Source organism: Galeopterus variegatus, unplaced genomic scaffold (assembly GCF_000696425.1).
Source record: "Galeopterus variegatus unplaced genomic scaffold, G_variegatus-3.0.2 Scaffold2281, whole genome shotgun sequence".
Lineage (NCBI taxonomy): Eukaryota > Metazoa > Chordata > Mammalia > Dermoptera > Cynocephalidae > Galeopterus > Galeopterus variegatus.
In genome coordinates, this window is record NW_007728392.1 from 13,185 (window position 1) to 30,916 (window position 17,732).

The window sequence follows — 17,732 nt, forward strand, 5'->3', positions numbered from 1 at the left end:
AATGAGACAAAAACTCACAAAATATATCCTTGATTATGGTATAAGTCAAGTGAATGTTTACGATTTTGTTGTAAAAGGTTGTATTACAACTTCTATCAGCAACTTTATAAAAGATCATTTTACTTAAAAATAAATTTATTACATATGAGTACTTATAAAATATCATATAATACTTTTTAGATTTTTTAAATTAATAGTGTTTGCAAAAGATGTCAAGTAAATGTGTTAAACTGAAATTCGGTATCAAAAGAACTGTTAAAGTGCTCTTTCAAAATTGTACATTTCACATCAATAACATTTCAAAATGAAAAATATGCATTTTTTAAACATTAAAAATTAAAAAACATTAAATTTACATAAGCCATTTAATTAAAAACATTTAAAAACTTTAAAAATATGCAAACTAAAACTTTTTTCCTACAAAAAACTCAAAGAAGCATATGCTTATTAATAAAACATAATATACCTTATTTTATGAGTTTATGGTTTTATGTGGATTTTTGTGCTTGTCTATAAATTAGCTTAAATGCTATTAGGAATGGTTTTTGAGTGAGCCAGGGAATGTAATAGTAACATAATTCCACTCATTGCTGCTTTATGAATTAACCTCTATTCTAGATTAATTTATTTTCCTCATGTCTTCATCAATTCAGTTTTTTCTTCTGAACTTTCCTTATTTTTCTTTTGGCATATGAGGTTACAATGTAGATTTGTTAAATAGCTTCCTGGGTATCTAGAATATGTTTCCTGTATTTTTTTCTGGACTTGAAATTTTAGTTTCTGTTTTGCCTTTATGCACCAAGGAATTTAGTTTATATTTATCTTAAGCACATTTTGAGCTATAGGTCTTAAATATGCCTCCTTAAAAATGAAGTCAGCAACGTAAAATAACTAAAGAGAAGATAGAGTTTTAGAAATTAAAATATGTCTATAATAACAGGTGCTTTGGGTACATAAATATTTAAATTGAAGCTGGATAATAAGAATGTGCTAGTGTTAATTCAGCATAGCTTGGTGTCAAAGAGTGGTCTTGAATTAGTTGAAGCAATTTTCCTGTTCAGTCTCCCATCTCTTTACTTTAACACTCTTCTCAATTAGCAGTCTGACATTCTGGGTTATGATTGAGGCATTCATTCAGTCAGTCATTCATTTATTCATTCAACAAATACTTATTGAATGTCTTCCATTTGCCAGACACCATTCTAAGCACTCAGGGTTACATCAAGTACCACAACATGATCCCTGACTGTTTCAGCAGGGGGAAATAGACAGTAAACAGTAAACATAACAAAAAGTAAATTTTCTGGTACGTGATAAGTGATAGAAGCTACAGGAGGAAAGACAAAGAGCAAGGTAAGGTCATGGGGAATGCCAGGGAGGGAGCAAACAGGTGGAAGTATGACACGGGATGATAAGGAGAGTGTCCCTGAAGAGGATGGGATCTGAGAAAAAATTTCAAGGAGGGGCTAGAGTTAGAAAGTAGCTGGGAATATCCTCAGGGGAGGACAGCTCATGCAAGATCATCAAGATGAGCATTTACAGAGAGCCTTATGTGACCTGAGTGGAATGAGCAAAGGTGGAGGAATTTAGAAGAATGCGTTAGAGACCCAGAAGCAACAGACTGTGTCGGGCCCTCAAGACTATGTTAAAGATTTGGGCTTTTACCATGAATAAAATGAGGAGCGCTTGGTGGTTCTGTGCTCATGAAAGAATGCAACAGCCATCACTTTTGAAGGGAAATAGTCAGCCAGGTTTTCTCTACCACCAAAAAGCTGTGCTTCCAGTGTATCTTATCTTCTTTATTCATGAAAAGGCTTTCAGTTGTCATGTAGAATTTTTTTCTCATTTATTTATTTATGTGTTCAGTATTTACTGAGTGAAACTATACATTTGCCTTTCTTCTGACACTGATGTAAGAACAAAACTCCTGCCCTTGTGGAGTTTCTGTTGTAATGGAGGAGACAAAAATCGATAAATAATATGATATCACAGTCTAACAAGGAAAATAAATGAGTTTAATGAAACAGAGAGGGACGGATACCTTCATATTTCAAACAGACAAGGCATCCTAGCGGATGTGATATTTGAGCAGATGGTTATTGTGAGAATTTGAAGAGAAAATTCTTATAAAGCGCTTAGAAGAGTTTCTGGCATGTTGCAATAGCTGAGTAAATGTTCTGGAATTGGCATTAGTTTTAGAATCGGTATGCTAGTTTTAAACAATGCTCCTAATCGCTAATATAGAGATACGGGCTTTCTACTATTAAGAGAGTTATTGAGTTCACCATGGGACAAAAGATAAATCAACAAGAGTTTTGCACAGAAAGGGGAGGGGCCAAAATTCAATTGTTATGGGGTGAGGATTGCTTTGAAAAATCTACAAATCATAGGGCTGGCCTGTGGCTCACCTGGAAGAGCGTGGTGCTGACAACACCAAGTCAAGGGTTAAGATCCCCTTACCAGTCATCTTAAAAAAAAAAAAAAAAAAAAGAAAGAAAGAAAAATCTACAAATCATTTACATTGTATTTCAGAATTGATGTTTGTTCTTCTGTTTGAAAATATGTCTGATCTGGGAATTCACACAGAGATCTAATGATCTAAGCAATGCAAGAAAGTTGAAATCCCCTATTTTGCACCGTGGTTTCCACTCCAAGCTGATGATAAGGAACTTTACATCCTGAAAGAACTTGTAATTGTCAGAATGAAGTCCTACAGCTTGCTCTTGCTTTATAAGTTCATAGCCTGACTGGTACTTTAACTAGACCTTGCAAAAAATGAAAGTTATGGCTTGGGTGATAATTTTACAGGCATCTTAAGAATGCCAAAGAAACAATATTTTCCCATGATTTACCTCAAACCTAGGATTTTTAGTAAAATCAAGAGTTGATTTCAACTGCGTATTTCAGGTAACCAAGAGATTAACCTGAATTAGCAGTGCCTTGCTGTGAAAATAAGCAAACACAAATCGAGGGTCCACAATTAGAAATGGGGCATGTCAGAACTCTGAGGACTCATCCCAGCAATGAACAAGCCACCACTGGGAGCCCCCCAGTGTCCCCTGTGGGAAAGTGAGGGGTGCCACAGGCCTCAATCCCACCCATCCTCCTTCCTCTTTCTTCCATCTCATTTCCTTCCCCTTTCCCCTCTCCCCCTCCCTCACAACTGCTCTGCAGCAACATCATAGAATGTAAAAAATAATAATAATAATAATAAAATAAAATAAATTACAAAAAAAATATTTACAATGATAGTAGCACAGGGATGTTTTTGGTGCATGAGGTTGAATTAAAATCAGTGCTGGTGATCAGCTGGCACACAGTGGCATATCCTCACCAGTGGATAAAATGTTGAAATACTTCTTTGCTGATTGGTAACTGGCCACTGTCCTCAGTGCCCACATCCTGTGCCTAAGTTGCGACTAACACTCCCTCTGAACCTTGGATCCACTCAATACCTAGTAATAAAAGGGTTAAGGCCTGGCATGGCAGGGATTCTTCAGGATACTGTGCTGTTTATAGAGGAAGGATCTTCAAAAAGCTCATGGCAAGATTCCCATTATCTTTTAATTCCATTTTTCCATAAACTTTTTGTAGTACTCTCATACAGTTACCTTTTAGATTGTAGGATTCATTGATATTTGAAGATAAATAGTTTTGGTATCACTCTTTTTTTCATATAAAATGTTATTGTTTATTCAAAGATCGTAGTTATTGTAGTTCTAATGACATCAGGATCAGTGGTCCTGCACATTTATAATTGGCTGGTGTTCAGTGTCATTAACAGCAAAGCTGCCACTGAAATGTCTGCTCTATGAATTGATTGGCAGATAAATTCCTGGATAGTGCCAGATTTTGTTGTCCACTCAACTCAATAAAAATTTATAGTTTTTCAAATCAGGGACGACATATGGTTTGGCAGAGTTTACGGCACTTTCTTAAAAATAGCTAAACACAGTCCTGTTTACTTTTGAAAGCTGCTGGTGTCAAGGAACTGGATCGTATGTATCTTTTGACTTTAAAACAGGTACAATAAGGATTTTGTGTATAAAGATATACTAATGCATTTATAGGGATTTTAAATAATAAAAATTAGAATTCCTAAATTATCCATTGATGTCTTAAACATTCTATTCTAACTTTACACATGAAACTCATAGTCTTTATTACAAATATACTAAACGTTTTTCTGATGAGAAATATATTTAAAATGGCTAGATCTGATGTTTAAAACTGAGAATTATGCAGCCATTAATTGTATTAACTCTTTTATTTGTACAGTAGCACTTTATCAACCTTATTATAGATTCATAAACACTTTTGATGCCCAATAAAGCTTGTTATTCTTACTCTCATTACAATAGTAGGGCATTGGCAAGTATTTAAAAGAAAATTATATTATTTTTAAAAAGCATTCAATAAAGTAAAAAAAGAAATGAGGAGTAATGAAAGCTGATTCTAACTACTGTTTTGTTGGGTATATAAATTAGCATTATGTAGAATGTGCCTGGTGCGTTTGGGTCAGTTTCTAGGATTTTTAAAAGTATAGCATGCCTCTTCCAGATATCTTGCTATTTTTGGATGGGTAGTAACCTGCATAAAGGAGACTAACAGAGAATGGATTAGACCCAGAGACAAATCACTTGAAGACAATGCACTCAGGTTGGCAATGCCACCTTAGTAACTATAGCATAAAATAGTATCTGCTCTTTATGTGCATTTGGGGGATATTTTTATATTTATAAATGTGTAGATATATATTTAATTAGATATTTAAATTAATATTTAGGGCCGGCCCGGTGGCGCACTGGATAGTGCGCCGCTTGGGAAGCGCGGCGGCGCTCCCACCCGAGGGTTCGGATCCCACATACAGACCGGTTCCCGCTCACTGGCTGAGCGAGGCGCGGGAGCAACACCAAGGGTTGCGATCCCGTTGCCGGTCCCCGGTCCGGTACGGGGGCAACACTGAGGGTTGCGATCCGTTGCTGGACACGGAAAAAGACAAAAAGACAAAAAAAAAAAATTAATATTTAAAATAAGTATATAAAGTGAGTCAATTACCTTTAAGGGATACTACCAGATAATTAGAAGCAACTTTTGAGGTACTTAAGAGTTCCCTTTTTGGATTAAGAAGAGCTACTTAGTACCTGGTCATCTTTTGGAGACTCCATTCTTAGCACGAACCTGCTGCCCATTTACAATGAGCCATCTCCATTTTCAGCATCATGGCTGCTCAAAGACAGGCAGTGGTAAATCTCAGGAGGATTTCAGTAACCCTTTGATTGATCATAACTAAAGTCAGTTTTGAAATATTGCCTGGCAACATTATCCATCATATTTTGGGGAACTGGGTTATTCATAACAATGTGTACTTGTCCACCTTTATTGGTGTTGTGTGTAGATATAATAAGTAGTAATGGGGGTAGTAGAATTCATAAGGGACCACAGTATGTTCTGATATAATCATCTGTTCGTTATTCCTTGACCTAGCTCTGTGCTGATTTTAATGGCACCTTCATTCTATGAAGAACATTATTTTATGGCAGATCTGTAATTAGAACACAACGAAGGATGTGATTATAGCACAGAATTATAGCACAGTATCTATTATAAACTAGAATGTTTCATTTATATTTAACAACAACGAAAAAAGAATACCAGTGTCCTATAATAAACTATAAAGTGCTCATAATTACAATTTATTCATCATTCACTTGTAGCAAAATTGTCATGTATAAAATTTGCATAGAAATTGCAAAAACCCAGAAACGTCCAAGGTAGTATTTACCATGTCTTCCTAGATTACGAAAATCATAGTACTTTTAATACTGCATAGCAGAATGAAAGAGTTAACCATAGACATATTTTCCCTATTTTTCTTATTTTTCTTTCCTCTACCCCCATCCTCTTGGGAGCCACTGAGAATTGGTTGGGGAGATTCTGCCTTGCTTAGAGATTTGTCATTTTAAAGGAAATTTCCATGTCTTGCCGTGTGAGTCTCCCTTAGTGGCTGTGAGCCCCTTCCTGGTTGCTGGTCTTCACAAAGATCCTAGAAGGTGGATGCCCATGCAGCTGGCTACCACCCTGGGGACTCCTTGTACAGCCCTCTCCATCTCACCTTTCTCAGACCCTGCCTGGCTCCCCAGTCCCCCAACTATTTGTACATATGGCCTGATTAATCAAGAAATTGCCAGAACAGGGTTATATTTTTTGCAATACTTGCTGTATGTATAGAAAATCAAGCATTTAAATAACAAAAAGGAACACATGCTCATTATAACAATTCAAACATTGCAAAACTTTCAGAAGTACCATTAATAGTTAACTCCATCTTTCAATCCCACATGCATAATGTATTAAAAATGTGATATCTTTTCACATATTACCTTCAATTATACAAAATATAAACAATCTTATCTATGTATGTGTGTTCACAGATATGTGTGTGTGTGTATATATATATGTGTTAACATAATGTAATATTATGCCTATTAAGCTGTATTTCATTTCCATGTATGTCACTCAACAGAATGGAGTGGGAGGGCCATCCTGAATTAGTGGGACAACTCTATCATTTTTCACACATGACTTTGAGGTGGCTTTCTGATGATGTTATTTCCAAGCTAGTGGAATAAAAGGCAGAGAGCACATGACAAAACTCTTTAAGGAGATGACATGGAACATGGACTCATCACCTCTGCTAATATGCCACTGATCCAAGCCTAGTCCCATGGACACACTTAGGTGCAAGTGTGTGTACCTGTATATCTATGGATCCTACTGACACTCGAGAAGGGAATTCTGTTTCTATAAAGAAGAAGAGAAGGATGGACCCTGGGGGAAATCTGACTCTGCCCCAAGTAGTAAAGGTTCTTTCTCCTTTTCAGCACTTTCAATAATGTATTAAATTGTAAGACTTTTTTTTTTTTTTTTTTTCATTTAATGTTCTGTAAACCCTTCGCTGTGTTCTAATTACATTTCAGGCAGCCCAGCCATTCAGGCCAATGCAGATTTGGTTTTCTTCACCAGAAGTTTCATTGAACCCACAAGGTTCTGGACATTGGTGCTCAGTCTCCACCAGCATGTTGCTGTTTTGTAGTCATTGTTTCAGCAGGGTATATGTGGGAGAAGATGACAGGACACTATACACCAGCCCCAAATTTCTGTAATTTACCTTTTGCTGTTCAGATATTTTCATTCTTTTGTATTTGTATCAGATACTTGGATTTGTTTTTAAACATATCCTGACTTCTAGGTTTGTGCATTCTACATTTCAAATTCCTCAAAACAAATATATTGATATTATTGATAAAAAGAGGTTTGTTTAGATAATTCAGGGTATGGCATACTGTTTTTTATTTTTTATTTTTTTCTCCATTGACTACTGAAGGCTGCTTCATGCTGTCTGCGACTGATGATTATAATCTTGGTTTGGGGATATTGGGGATAATGTGAGGAGATATTTGTGCTAAAATTCCAACTTCTAACTACTAGTATTGATATCACATTTGCAAAGAAATTTCTAGTCACTCCTGAATTTATACTCAATGGAAGCAATATCAATTTTAATTTTCAACTACAACAGTAAGATGAGTCTGAGACATTTGGCTTATAAGTTAATTTTATGGCAAGTTTTAAACTATGTGAAACTATGTGAAACTAATTTGCATATTTTAACAAGTCATTATAACCTAAATGCTCCTGTATCTACCACTGTGGCCAGAAAATAGAACATCATTAAAGCCCCAGAGATCTCCTGTTCATCCCTTCCGAATCACACTTTTTTGAATTTCTGCAGTCATTAGTTCATAACTATTACTCTGTAGTTTTGGGTATTTCACATTAGATAGGTTATAGTCAAATGTATGCTTTATGTTATTAGAAAGCAAAATGTATTTACTTCTCTCAAGTTAAAAAGAAAAACAGTATATATACAACTAATTGAATTTTTTGCTTATGAATTTCCATTCATCTTAAAACTAACTGTATTACTTCCAATCTTCGTTTAATTACATTTATTAAATGTATTAAGCTATCTGATTTTAATATTCTTAATTTTATGTAATTTCACTAGTTAAATTTCTTTGACTTATACCAATAGCCTGAACATTTTCAATTTTCTAACTGAATAGAAACCAATATAAAGAATATTTTAATAAAAGTGTTTCAGAATTTTAGCAGACTACTTAGAATTCATTATTCAAATGCTTGAATTTTATTCAAAGATGGGTATTATTATAAAGAATGTTGGAAGACTTATTCAAGCTCTTACATTAAAAATAAAAGGATTATCTGTTTGAGTTAAGTTGATTCCCACTTGATAAAACCATGACTTTAAATACCATAATGCGTCACCTTGGTCATTAGGTATTCAAATAATATACAGTGCAGATTGACTGATGAACAAGAGCTGGATATGAGGAAAATTGACTGAGAAGGGCGTTTCACCTTTATAACCAACACAATTCCAAAAAGTGCCTCAAGAAATTGCTTTCCAAATGGCTTCACAGACTTACGAGGATATGAAGTCCTCGAGTGGCCACTCAGTCTCTCCTCATTTAAGCAGGATCACTTAAATGGTATATTGGCCAACTTGTATCTTTCTGTCCTAAAACATGCAAGCAGCACGAAGAGTTTGGGGTTTGCAAGTTATCCAGCTTGCCATAATAGACGATCATCTCAAGTGTTAGATTTTTCTTATTTGGAAACTAGGATGAAAGTAGGTCGATTAGTGTGAAATACATGGAAATGTACTTCCCAGATGCCCCTTCGTGGTAGGACTCGCTGCACAGCCACATGGAGTGCTGTTAGCCAACTGCCTCCTTCTGTCAGCTACTACAGAATCTTTCTCAGCTGGAGTGCCACCTGGCCTATGGCTACACCGCACCAGAGAAACCTGCATCCCTTGATTGACTGAGGCAGGTTTAGAGAACCAGACATTTCAGCTAATGCCAGAAACTTTGAAAGGCAATCCAGAGCTCCCTACCCAGTTTGCCAGGGCCTCATCAGACCTGCAAAGCTGTTCCACTTAATCCTGTTCTTCAGTCTGCTTCCTCCCTATTCCTTACACAGGTGTTGATCCCTAATAAACTTCTTAAACCCCAAACCGTCTGCTTCTAGCAAACTCAACCAGTGACAATTAGAGACTGAATGTTGTACATGTAGGGTCCCTATTGATGGCTACAAAGTAGGCTTTTCTGGTAGCTCAAATGTATCACTCAAAAGTGTCAAATGTGTCAATCGCTCCATCCATCTGTCCACCCACATTTTAGTCTTTTTTATGTGCTGTTTGCTTGTCTTTGAATTTAAGTGGCTTCTAGCTAGATGGAACAGATAAGATATTTCTGTGCAAGGTAGCTATGACAAAGGGCAGAAGTAAAGAGACCAGTATATAAGCTAACCCAGGTTGATGTTGTAAAGAGTTGAGGAACTAGCGTAGTGGAAGTTAGAATGAAAAGAAAAACTGAACGGGAAAGGAGTGATTTTGATGGACTAAATATCAAGATGTTGTGACTTATAGCAATGTCAAATGTGAACAATTTTTTGAATTGAAAGATAAAAAAGCAACATATATGTATGTAAATTGGGTGCTACACCTTCAGAAATCAATCTTTATAGCTTACTCTACTTTGTTTTGTGTAGTTGAATATTTCCTAAGTTTTATTTGTTAATAAAATACCTTATATCTTATTAATCTCCCAAATATAGACCTTGTAGTGGTTAGTGAAATTCCAAATCTTATAAGTCAATTTGTTGAAATGGCCATGGAAATTGATTGTTTTATACTTTTTTGATGCCTCTCTTTCCTCTCACCCTCACACTCTCTTGTTCTCTTTACAGCTGTTTACTTCAGGCCTATTATACTTTAAAGTGTTGTTTTCCAATTTCTGAAAGCAAATTTCCCTGAGTCTAGAAGCAAATGTTAGCCTCATTATCTTAATAACATTCTCTGCAACTGTGCGAGTCAGTCTCCAACTGCATGAACGTGAGTGTTTGCAGATATTGGAATCTGACTTTTTTCCAGTGTCTCACTGGACATAGTGCTTTCCTGTTACTACTACATAAATCTCCATAAAGAAGCATCATGGCAGGAAGTTGGATTCATTTCTTCCATGCTGAAATGCAAATGGTAGTTGAGATTTCTACTTTAGTACTTGAAGTGACACCTGTCTTCCATGCATTCTAAATGATCAACTCAGTCTTGTACAAACTAATGGGATACTAGTGTGGTCTATTTTAGACTATATTCAAACTGAAGAGCAGGGTTTCATACTTTTAAATTACTGCCCAGTCTTTTAACATTAAATCATTTACCAGAACTTCTGTCTTTTGAGGAAAGCTTTCATCAAAAGTTACTTTAAATTCAGCAGAACTTTAAAACAAAATTTCATTTTAATATCTCTTAGAGCATATACCTTTATATGTAAGTTTACTTTTAAAAACTTGTGTTAGGGAAACTATTTATCAGACTGATTGCTGTACATGCATATCCTCTGTTGCTTTGTAAGAGTCTGTAGCCAAGAAATTGAGAACCATTTTTATAGATTATGGAAGCTAGTGAGTAGTTTTACCATTCAAAGTCTCTTACTGATATTGAGACTTTTTTTTTAATTGTAACATGGTTGATTGTACATATTTTTCAGGTACAGAGTTGACTATCATTACCTATGTGCAATATGTGATACTCAAATCAGGATAATTAGTATCTTCAACATTATACAATGTAATTGTTTTTCATGGCCCTTTACCAATCCCTCCCTTACCCCCCTCCTCCTCCCCCATTCCCACCTCTGGTAACTTCAGTTCTGTTCTCTCCTGTTGAAAGTTTAATGTATTATTGTGATTGTTGTTTGTTTCTTTTTTCTTTCTTTCCTTCTTTATTTTTCAGCTCCCATTTATGAGGGAGGACATGCAGTATTTCTCTTTCTGTGTCTGGCTTATTTCACTTAACACGATTTTCTATAAATTCATCCCTGTTGCTGGAAATGGCAGAATTTCATTATTTTTATGGGAGAGTAGTATTCTATTGTGTATATATACCACATTTTCCTTATCTAGTCATCTGATGACGGACATTTACATTGGTTCCAGAAGTTAACTTTTGGATAGATTTCATTGACCTCTTATTGGAAAGGAACAGAACAGTGAAGTCAAAATAAATTTCACCTATTTTACTGTCATTGGACTTATGTCCAATGTGTAAATTATGAAAGAAATTATCTAACTTTGGAATATTAAATGAGATGAGTGTTTTATGTTGTGCTCTGTCCATTGTAGTTCTTGGTTGATTTTCTTTTTCCCTTCCCTTTTGAGCCATTTCTCTCTTGCTGGGAGTCCCCAGCTGACTCCATCCTCTGCAACCATTTTCCCTTTGAAAGTGATACCAGACCATCAGTTAACTTGCGAAGCCCATAGGGCATACTAAGTGAGATGATTTATGTGAAAAGAATTGATATACAATTAAAGAATTGCTAAATGGACATATATTTCTATACTTGATGAATATCTATGGATTTGTGATATGATCTAAAGAAGAACTCTCTGCCCTTACCTTACTCTGCTGTGATGCAAATCAGTGGAAGACATTTATATGTGAAACATACTTTCATGGACCTAGGCATATTTAGATCAAACCTAAAAATAAATTTTAGGGCATTAAATTGGTTAATAGCACATATTTTCTAGAATTATTAATGTTTACAAATAACAGTGTCTTGATAGGCTACAGATAATGTATTATGGGCTACTGCAATGCCCAGAAGAGCAGCTATAATTTTACTCCTCCCCATTCCCCTGCAGGAAAGGATATTGAAGAACAGATAAGTGAGAATAACATTACAATGAAGAAACTTTTTAGTTTGTTTTGATCTACTAAAAATAAATAAACAAACAAACAAATAAATAAATAAATAAAACTGTAACTTTACTACTGATTAAAAAATGACATATAATGTCCTCACTGCGAGAGAAAGATCCTTGTGTCTGGTAACATCATGGATGTTATAAATACACATTAGAGCATCGGAATTAAAATTCACTTGCCCCATCATTTGACCTAACATAAAAATACTAACTATAGTAAGTATTAAGTATTTAAATAAACATGTCAGTTAACGTTTTTTGTGTGTTTGTGTGCGAGTTACATTTGAAATATTTTGCTAGCAGTTACTGAATTGAGAAACATTGTGAATAGGTGTGGAAAAGCCACTTTGAAAGGTTGCTCAAGGAAGTTTGTTTTGTGTAACAAATTTCCCTGAAGCTACATACACTTATCCAATATATCATTCTATTGATTGTAAGTCATTACTTAAGTTCTATATAAATACTATAAGCACTTGTTTTTTATGCTAATGAGGGTGATAGTGGGTTTCACAATGAAAAGCATTTTCAAAGGGCTGACCAGCGTCTTTTCTTTTTCTCCTATTTCTGACTTTATTCAGCGCCATAAATAGAAATATAGATCATTAATCCAAAGCAGTGTTATCAGTAAACTCTTTTTTCAACTCTTTCTAGCCACTGCCAGTTTTGACATGCAATTTTTTTCTAGTTTCCTTGTAGTGAAAGGTTTGGACAGACAGCTATACAAAGGCTAGAGAGACATATTTCTGAAAACCTGGAGACCACCCCCTTTCTTCTTGCTTTGCCCACCTATCCGTGAATTAAAAGCATGTTAAATAGGACTGCTTTTAGAATGTCTGATCTGCCTTGAAATAGTACAGATCGGAACATAACCTTAGTAATGATGATAAATATAAAATAGTACAATAATTTTTCTCCAGATGTTGACATATTTTTGTCAGGCCATGGCAGTAGTTCACATGCTATTGGAAAGTGATAAAATACTGTAATTATTAGGCCATTTACAGCAGAGATTTAATATGAAGCTTCAAAGTTTCATCCCTAAAACAATTTGCACAGACAAGCATAAGTCTCTTCTCTTTACTAATAATGGGGAAATAATTAAAGTTGTGTGATTAGAATATTAATCACTCACCAGCTAATGACCAGAGAGATGAATGATGAGACTTTCCACACCTTATCTGATGAATTATATATGATCATTGTGCCATTCAATGTCAAAATATAAAAGTTTGATCAGGAAAGGGATGTGCACACAGTCTTGACATTTTATCCACAGATTACTTATTAACTGCCAAAAAGGAAATGTTTAGAATAGGCAAATCCATAGAGACAAAAAGCAGATTAGTCGGGAAGTAACTGCTAATGGGTAAGGGGTTTCATTTAAGGGTGATGAAAAACATTCCAAAATTAAATAGCAGTGATGGTGGTACAACTCTGTGAATATATTAAAAGCCACTGAATTGCACAACTTAAAAAGATGAATTTTATTGTCTGTAAATTATATTTTTTAAATGCTGCTATTTACATAAGACATCAGATGGATGCACCATAACCGAATAACCAAATTCAGTATCAACAATAATAGGGAATACTGCCACAAATAGTACAAGCTCATTTCCATCACTTTTATTAACATTCACGTCATTTCATCAACCTTGTCATTACCAGGAATGTTCATCCTGACTTATGCCCAGTGGAACTGTTTTAAATCACTTGTGCCTGAAGTTTGCTATTTAAATCCCAGAATGGAATTGAAGCCCATGTCAGAGTGCCTTTTCATTTCACCGTTACTGTAATACTGAATATGTTTAGATTGAATCTTCTTACCACTAATGGTTCCTGTCTGTATGCACTGGCATAGGGAACTCATAAATATTAACATTGTTCCCTGATGAGGTACCATAAATTGCTCTATTTCCCAAAAAAAGTTTTTATTGAAAACTACAGTATTAGTATAACCAACCGCAAGTCCCTTTTCTCTTTCAATGTATTTTTTTAATAATAATATCAATGGATGAAGTGTCCATATTTCTCTGCTATGAACTTGTACAATTTCTGTATTATATGCTTTATAGAAAAATGTGGTCAAGTCAATTTTATATTCGTTGGTAATTCTTTACTCTGAGTAAGATCTGCAATCTGAAATCAAATGTTATCATCTTCAGCAAACTAATTTTGCAAGAGAAAAAAACAAACAATATATTTATTCCATTTTATTCATAGAATAAAATTTATCTTCAACCTTCTTTTTCATAATTCCTTACTATTTTACAAATATTTTAAGTGATAGAGCTTCTTTTGTTTGTTCATTTGATAGTCATCATAGGTAATGTTGTGCACAAGCTGTCTTTTAGAGGAGGATTCATAGATACATGATTTATTAAGGAAATGTTCCCAAGAAAAAACAAGTAAATGGGTAGGTGAAGCAGAACAGGCAATCGATCACACCAAATAAATATGACATTTAAGTTGAAGTCTTCACATCAGCCTAATCCCTTAGAATTCTCTGGAATTGAAATAGCTTTGCAGTTTTGGGTCTGTTTGAGGCAAGGAATCTGGGATTTGAAACTCCCACACCACACAGGTATTGGCTATGGGCTTGTTCGAGGGGACATAAACTCCCAGGCACTTCTGGTTTTGAGCAGCTCCGGTAACCCAAGGGTAGTTCTCTGAAGTTACAGGTACTTCACTATGCCCAACAGAGGATGGGAGCACAGCACAAGTAAATGACTTCTCAGGGGATAAGGGCATAAAAGCAGAGCATCCACAGCATTTTCTAGAGTAGTCTTTTTTTTTTTTTTCCTTCTGTAATCACTGTTAAAAAAAATAACATTTTTGGTTCTATAATGCCAATAATGATGGTTTCTGTTAGTAAACCATTTTAATTTATCTAAAAAAATTATTGGTTAAATATGGTTGGTTGGTTAATGGAATTTTGATCAATCACTATGTTTAACATAAATGCACAATGTGTAGAAGTACTGATTTGTGCTATGAAGGAAATTTAAATTTCATTTTAAGAAAGACATCATATAAAAAAATAATTACATATAGATATACAATTTAATCCTGAATAGGACAATCTGATGCATCTGCTTAGGATCCATAGAACAGAATGATTAGGGATGGTTAAAGAAGACAATGTTGAGGATGTGTATTTTGCTTAAAATTTCAATACATATCAATTGATGAAGAGAAAAAGATAATGCATTTTCTTATCAAAAAATATCATATATAGAACTGGGGTGGAAATCGCTCAATTACATGTAACATGTGTTTACCCTTATTGTCCCTGAAACTCATATTTAACCTATGAACTTTCCTTAGTTTTATTTAATTCTATGTTTTACTTGCTGTAACATGGCTTATAGCATGGCATTTTAACATTTTACCTTGGCCGGTGACCATAAACAAGATAGAAGGGCTAATATGATACAGGGATTTTCAAGAGTAAAAGTTCCTTAATAATGGGAAAGTGAAATCAATAAGGCAATATTACAGTGGCATAGATTTATAAAAGCACTTATACAGAAGTTTTGTTGGTGTACAGTTGACCTAGGCATCTATAATTAAAAATAATTTGCTGCATTTTCATCAAATGACTAGAATAGAGGAGATCAAATGTTCACATCACAAAGAAATCATTGTTTTGCAATGATGAATTCGCTAATTACTCTGAATTGATCATCACCCATTGTATACATGTATTGAAATATAGCTGTACTTCATAAATATGTACAATCAATACGTTTAATAGCAAAATTTTAAAAAATTAAAAAATCAGTTGCACAAGGACTAAGTTGCCACATAAGGTAGAAAGCCCCAATATAATCTAATAGTATTTTGTGATTGGTAAAAAATAATGAGACAACTTCACAGTACTTTCATAAAATAAAGTATGCAGATTATGGAAGATAATAGTACTCTCTACTGGTTGAATAACTTTTGTAGTATTACTTCCATTTCTCAGACACCTTTAAAGAAAGACAAACACAAAACAAAAGGTCATCTAAGGAAATGAGACTGGTATGTAAAAGATTTGGAGACTTTGCAGTAGAAAGCACGCTTAAATATTCTAAATGTTTGGAATCTGAAGAAGGGAAACCTCAGAGAAAATATAATGTCTATATTTAAATATTTGAAGGACTGTAGTGGAGGTCAGATTGCAGGTTTTGTTCTGTGTTGCTCTGGAACAGAACTTCTGAAGTTATAGCTCTCCAGATATGAATAAAATAGGCTGTTTGTGACTTGTGAGTGTCATCCTGGTAATGTTTCCCTAGTGGTGATGTCCAAGGCTACATCCCATTTTTAAGGGCTTGTATAGAAGAATGGGAATAAATTAAGTCTAAGGTCCTTTCAACTCTAAAATTTCCTTAATCTGTGTTTTTGAACCTGCACAGTTATAAGCTATGTGCTAGAGCATATTTGACAATGAAATTTACAGTCTCTGTTAAAAGCATTAATAGCAAACATTTTAAAAACAATTAAGGTAAATATAGTAGGTGGTTAACAAAAACAAAGTAGGTGGAAAGAAATAATGATGAATAATTCATGTCTTCATCATTAACGGGATATGGATACTCAAAAATATTTTGTTGTATTTGCTACCTCTGAAAATTATATTTTATTAAAATGCAAAATTTTCACCTTTAGGTTTTCACTTCCAGTTACTGCAACAGCAGAAAACTGCATTCTTACTATATACCCATATATAGCAATTCATCCGGATAAGCAAAAATTTATTTTAAAGAATGGTAAGTTACATCCGACTGATTTCTCTCTCCCTCACTATATAGGTCTTTAATCTAAGGCTGACAAATAGAAATAAAGTGAACTTAAAATGAATAGACGTTTATTAAGTACCTGCCATTATCAGAAGCTGTGCGTATCATTGAGAATCGAAGATGACAGTGTCTCTTAATTCCAAAAGTTGACAATCTTGTGGAAGATACATAAATAAATTAATACAAAGAAGATTAAATTAAGATCTCTCTATATGAGTCAATTGAAATGTTGTACATGTGGGGGTGGTGCGGAGGTTAGTGCTGATGTTGTGAGTCTGTAATGACTTTGTAGAAGACTTGAAATTTATGTAGAACTTGGCAATGATGATCTTGAAAGGGATGACTTGAGCAAAGGGCCATAAAGCAGAAGCATGGGCGTGTGATGGGAGACATGAGGCAGGAAACACAGGTTCAGGAACATACGGCTGAGCCCTTTATTCTGTTATACTGGGAACCTTCTATGGGTTTTGAGTATCAATGATTTGGAAAGGGAGGAGTTGTGGAGATGTGAGAGGAGTTAAAGTGGGACAGAGAGTGGTCAGTAGGCCAGCCTGGAATTCCTGAAGGAGAAATTGTGAGAGAAACTAAGAACAATGGAGAAGAAGGGAGTGAGCAGAGAGTTCTACGAAATGCAAGACAAGGGAAAAGAGGATGATTGGTGCACTAAGTCCCAGAGAAGAGAAAGGATGGAGAGTAAGGAAAAAATCCTGCCTCTGTAGCTTGTCAAGTCCTTAATTTTCAGTGCTGAATTGAAAATCTTTTCTGTGTTTTTAACCAGTTTTCCCTTATATTCCATTTGCTTCTTCAAATTTTTAGCACTCTTATGAAACCTATAAGATCTGGTTCTGCCTCAATCTCAGGGGATGACTTTTTCTAACTTTTCAGAAGAAATAGAGACCATCAGGCATTAACACTTTGAACTTCCACATTCCAAGCTTGTATTCAAACCTGTCATCTCTGCTTTTATTCCTGTCACAAGGCCAGGAGCCAGGACTCTCTCCTGCCTTAGGCCATTCACTTATCTGAATCCCATTACCCAGAGACCCCACCTAATTAGATATCATGGATTACTCATGCCCTTCAACTTCT

General features: G+C 34.9%; 1 protein-coding gene across 1 annotated transcript in view; it reads left to right on the forward strand.

Annotated features, from left to right (window-relative positions):
• CHDC2 (calponin homology domain containing 2) overlaps positions 1-17,732 on the forward strand; it is a gene marked incomplete at its 5' end in the record, with an annotated part of 166,118 nt that overhangs the window by 11,631 nt on the left and 136,755 nt on the right. The window contains 1 exon segment of the mRNA XM_008581149.1: positions 16,513-16,613. Within this exon segment, the coding sequence (XP_008579371.1) occupies positions 16,513-16,613 (101 nt within the window).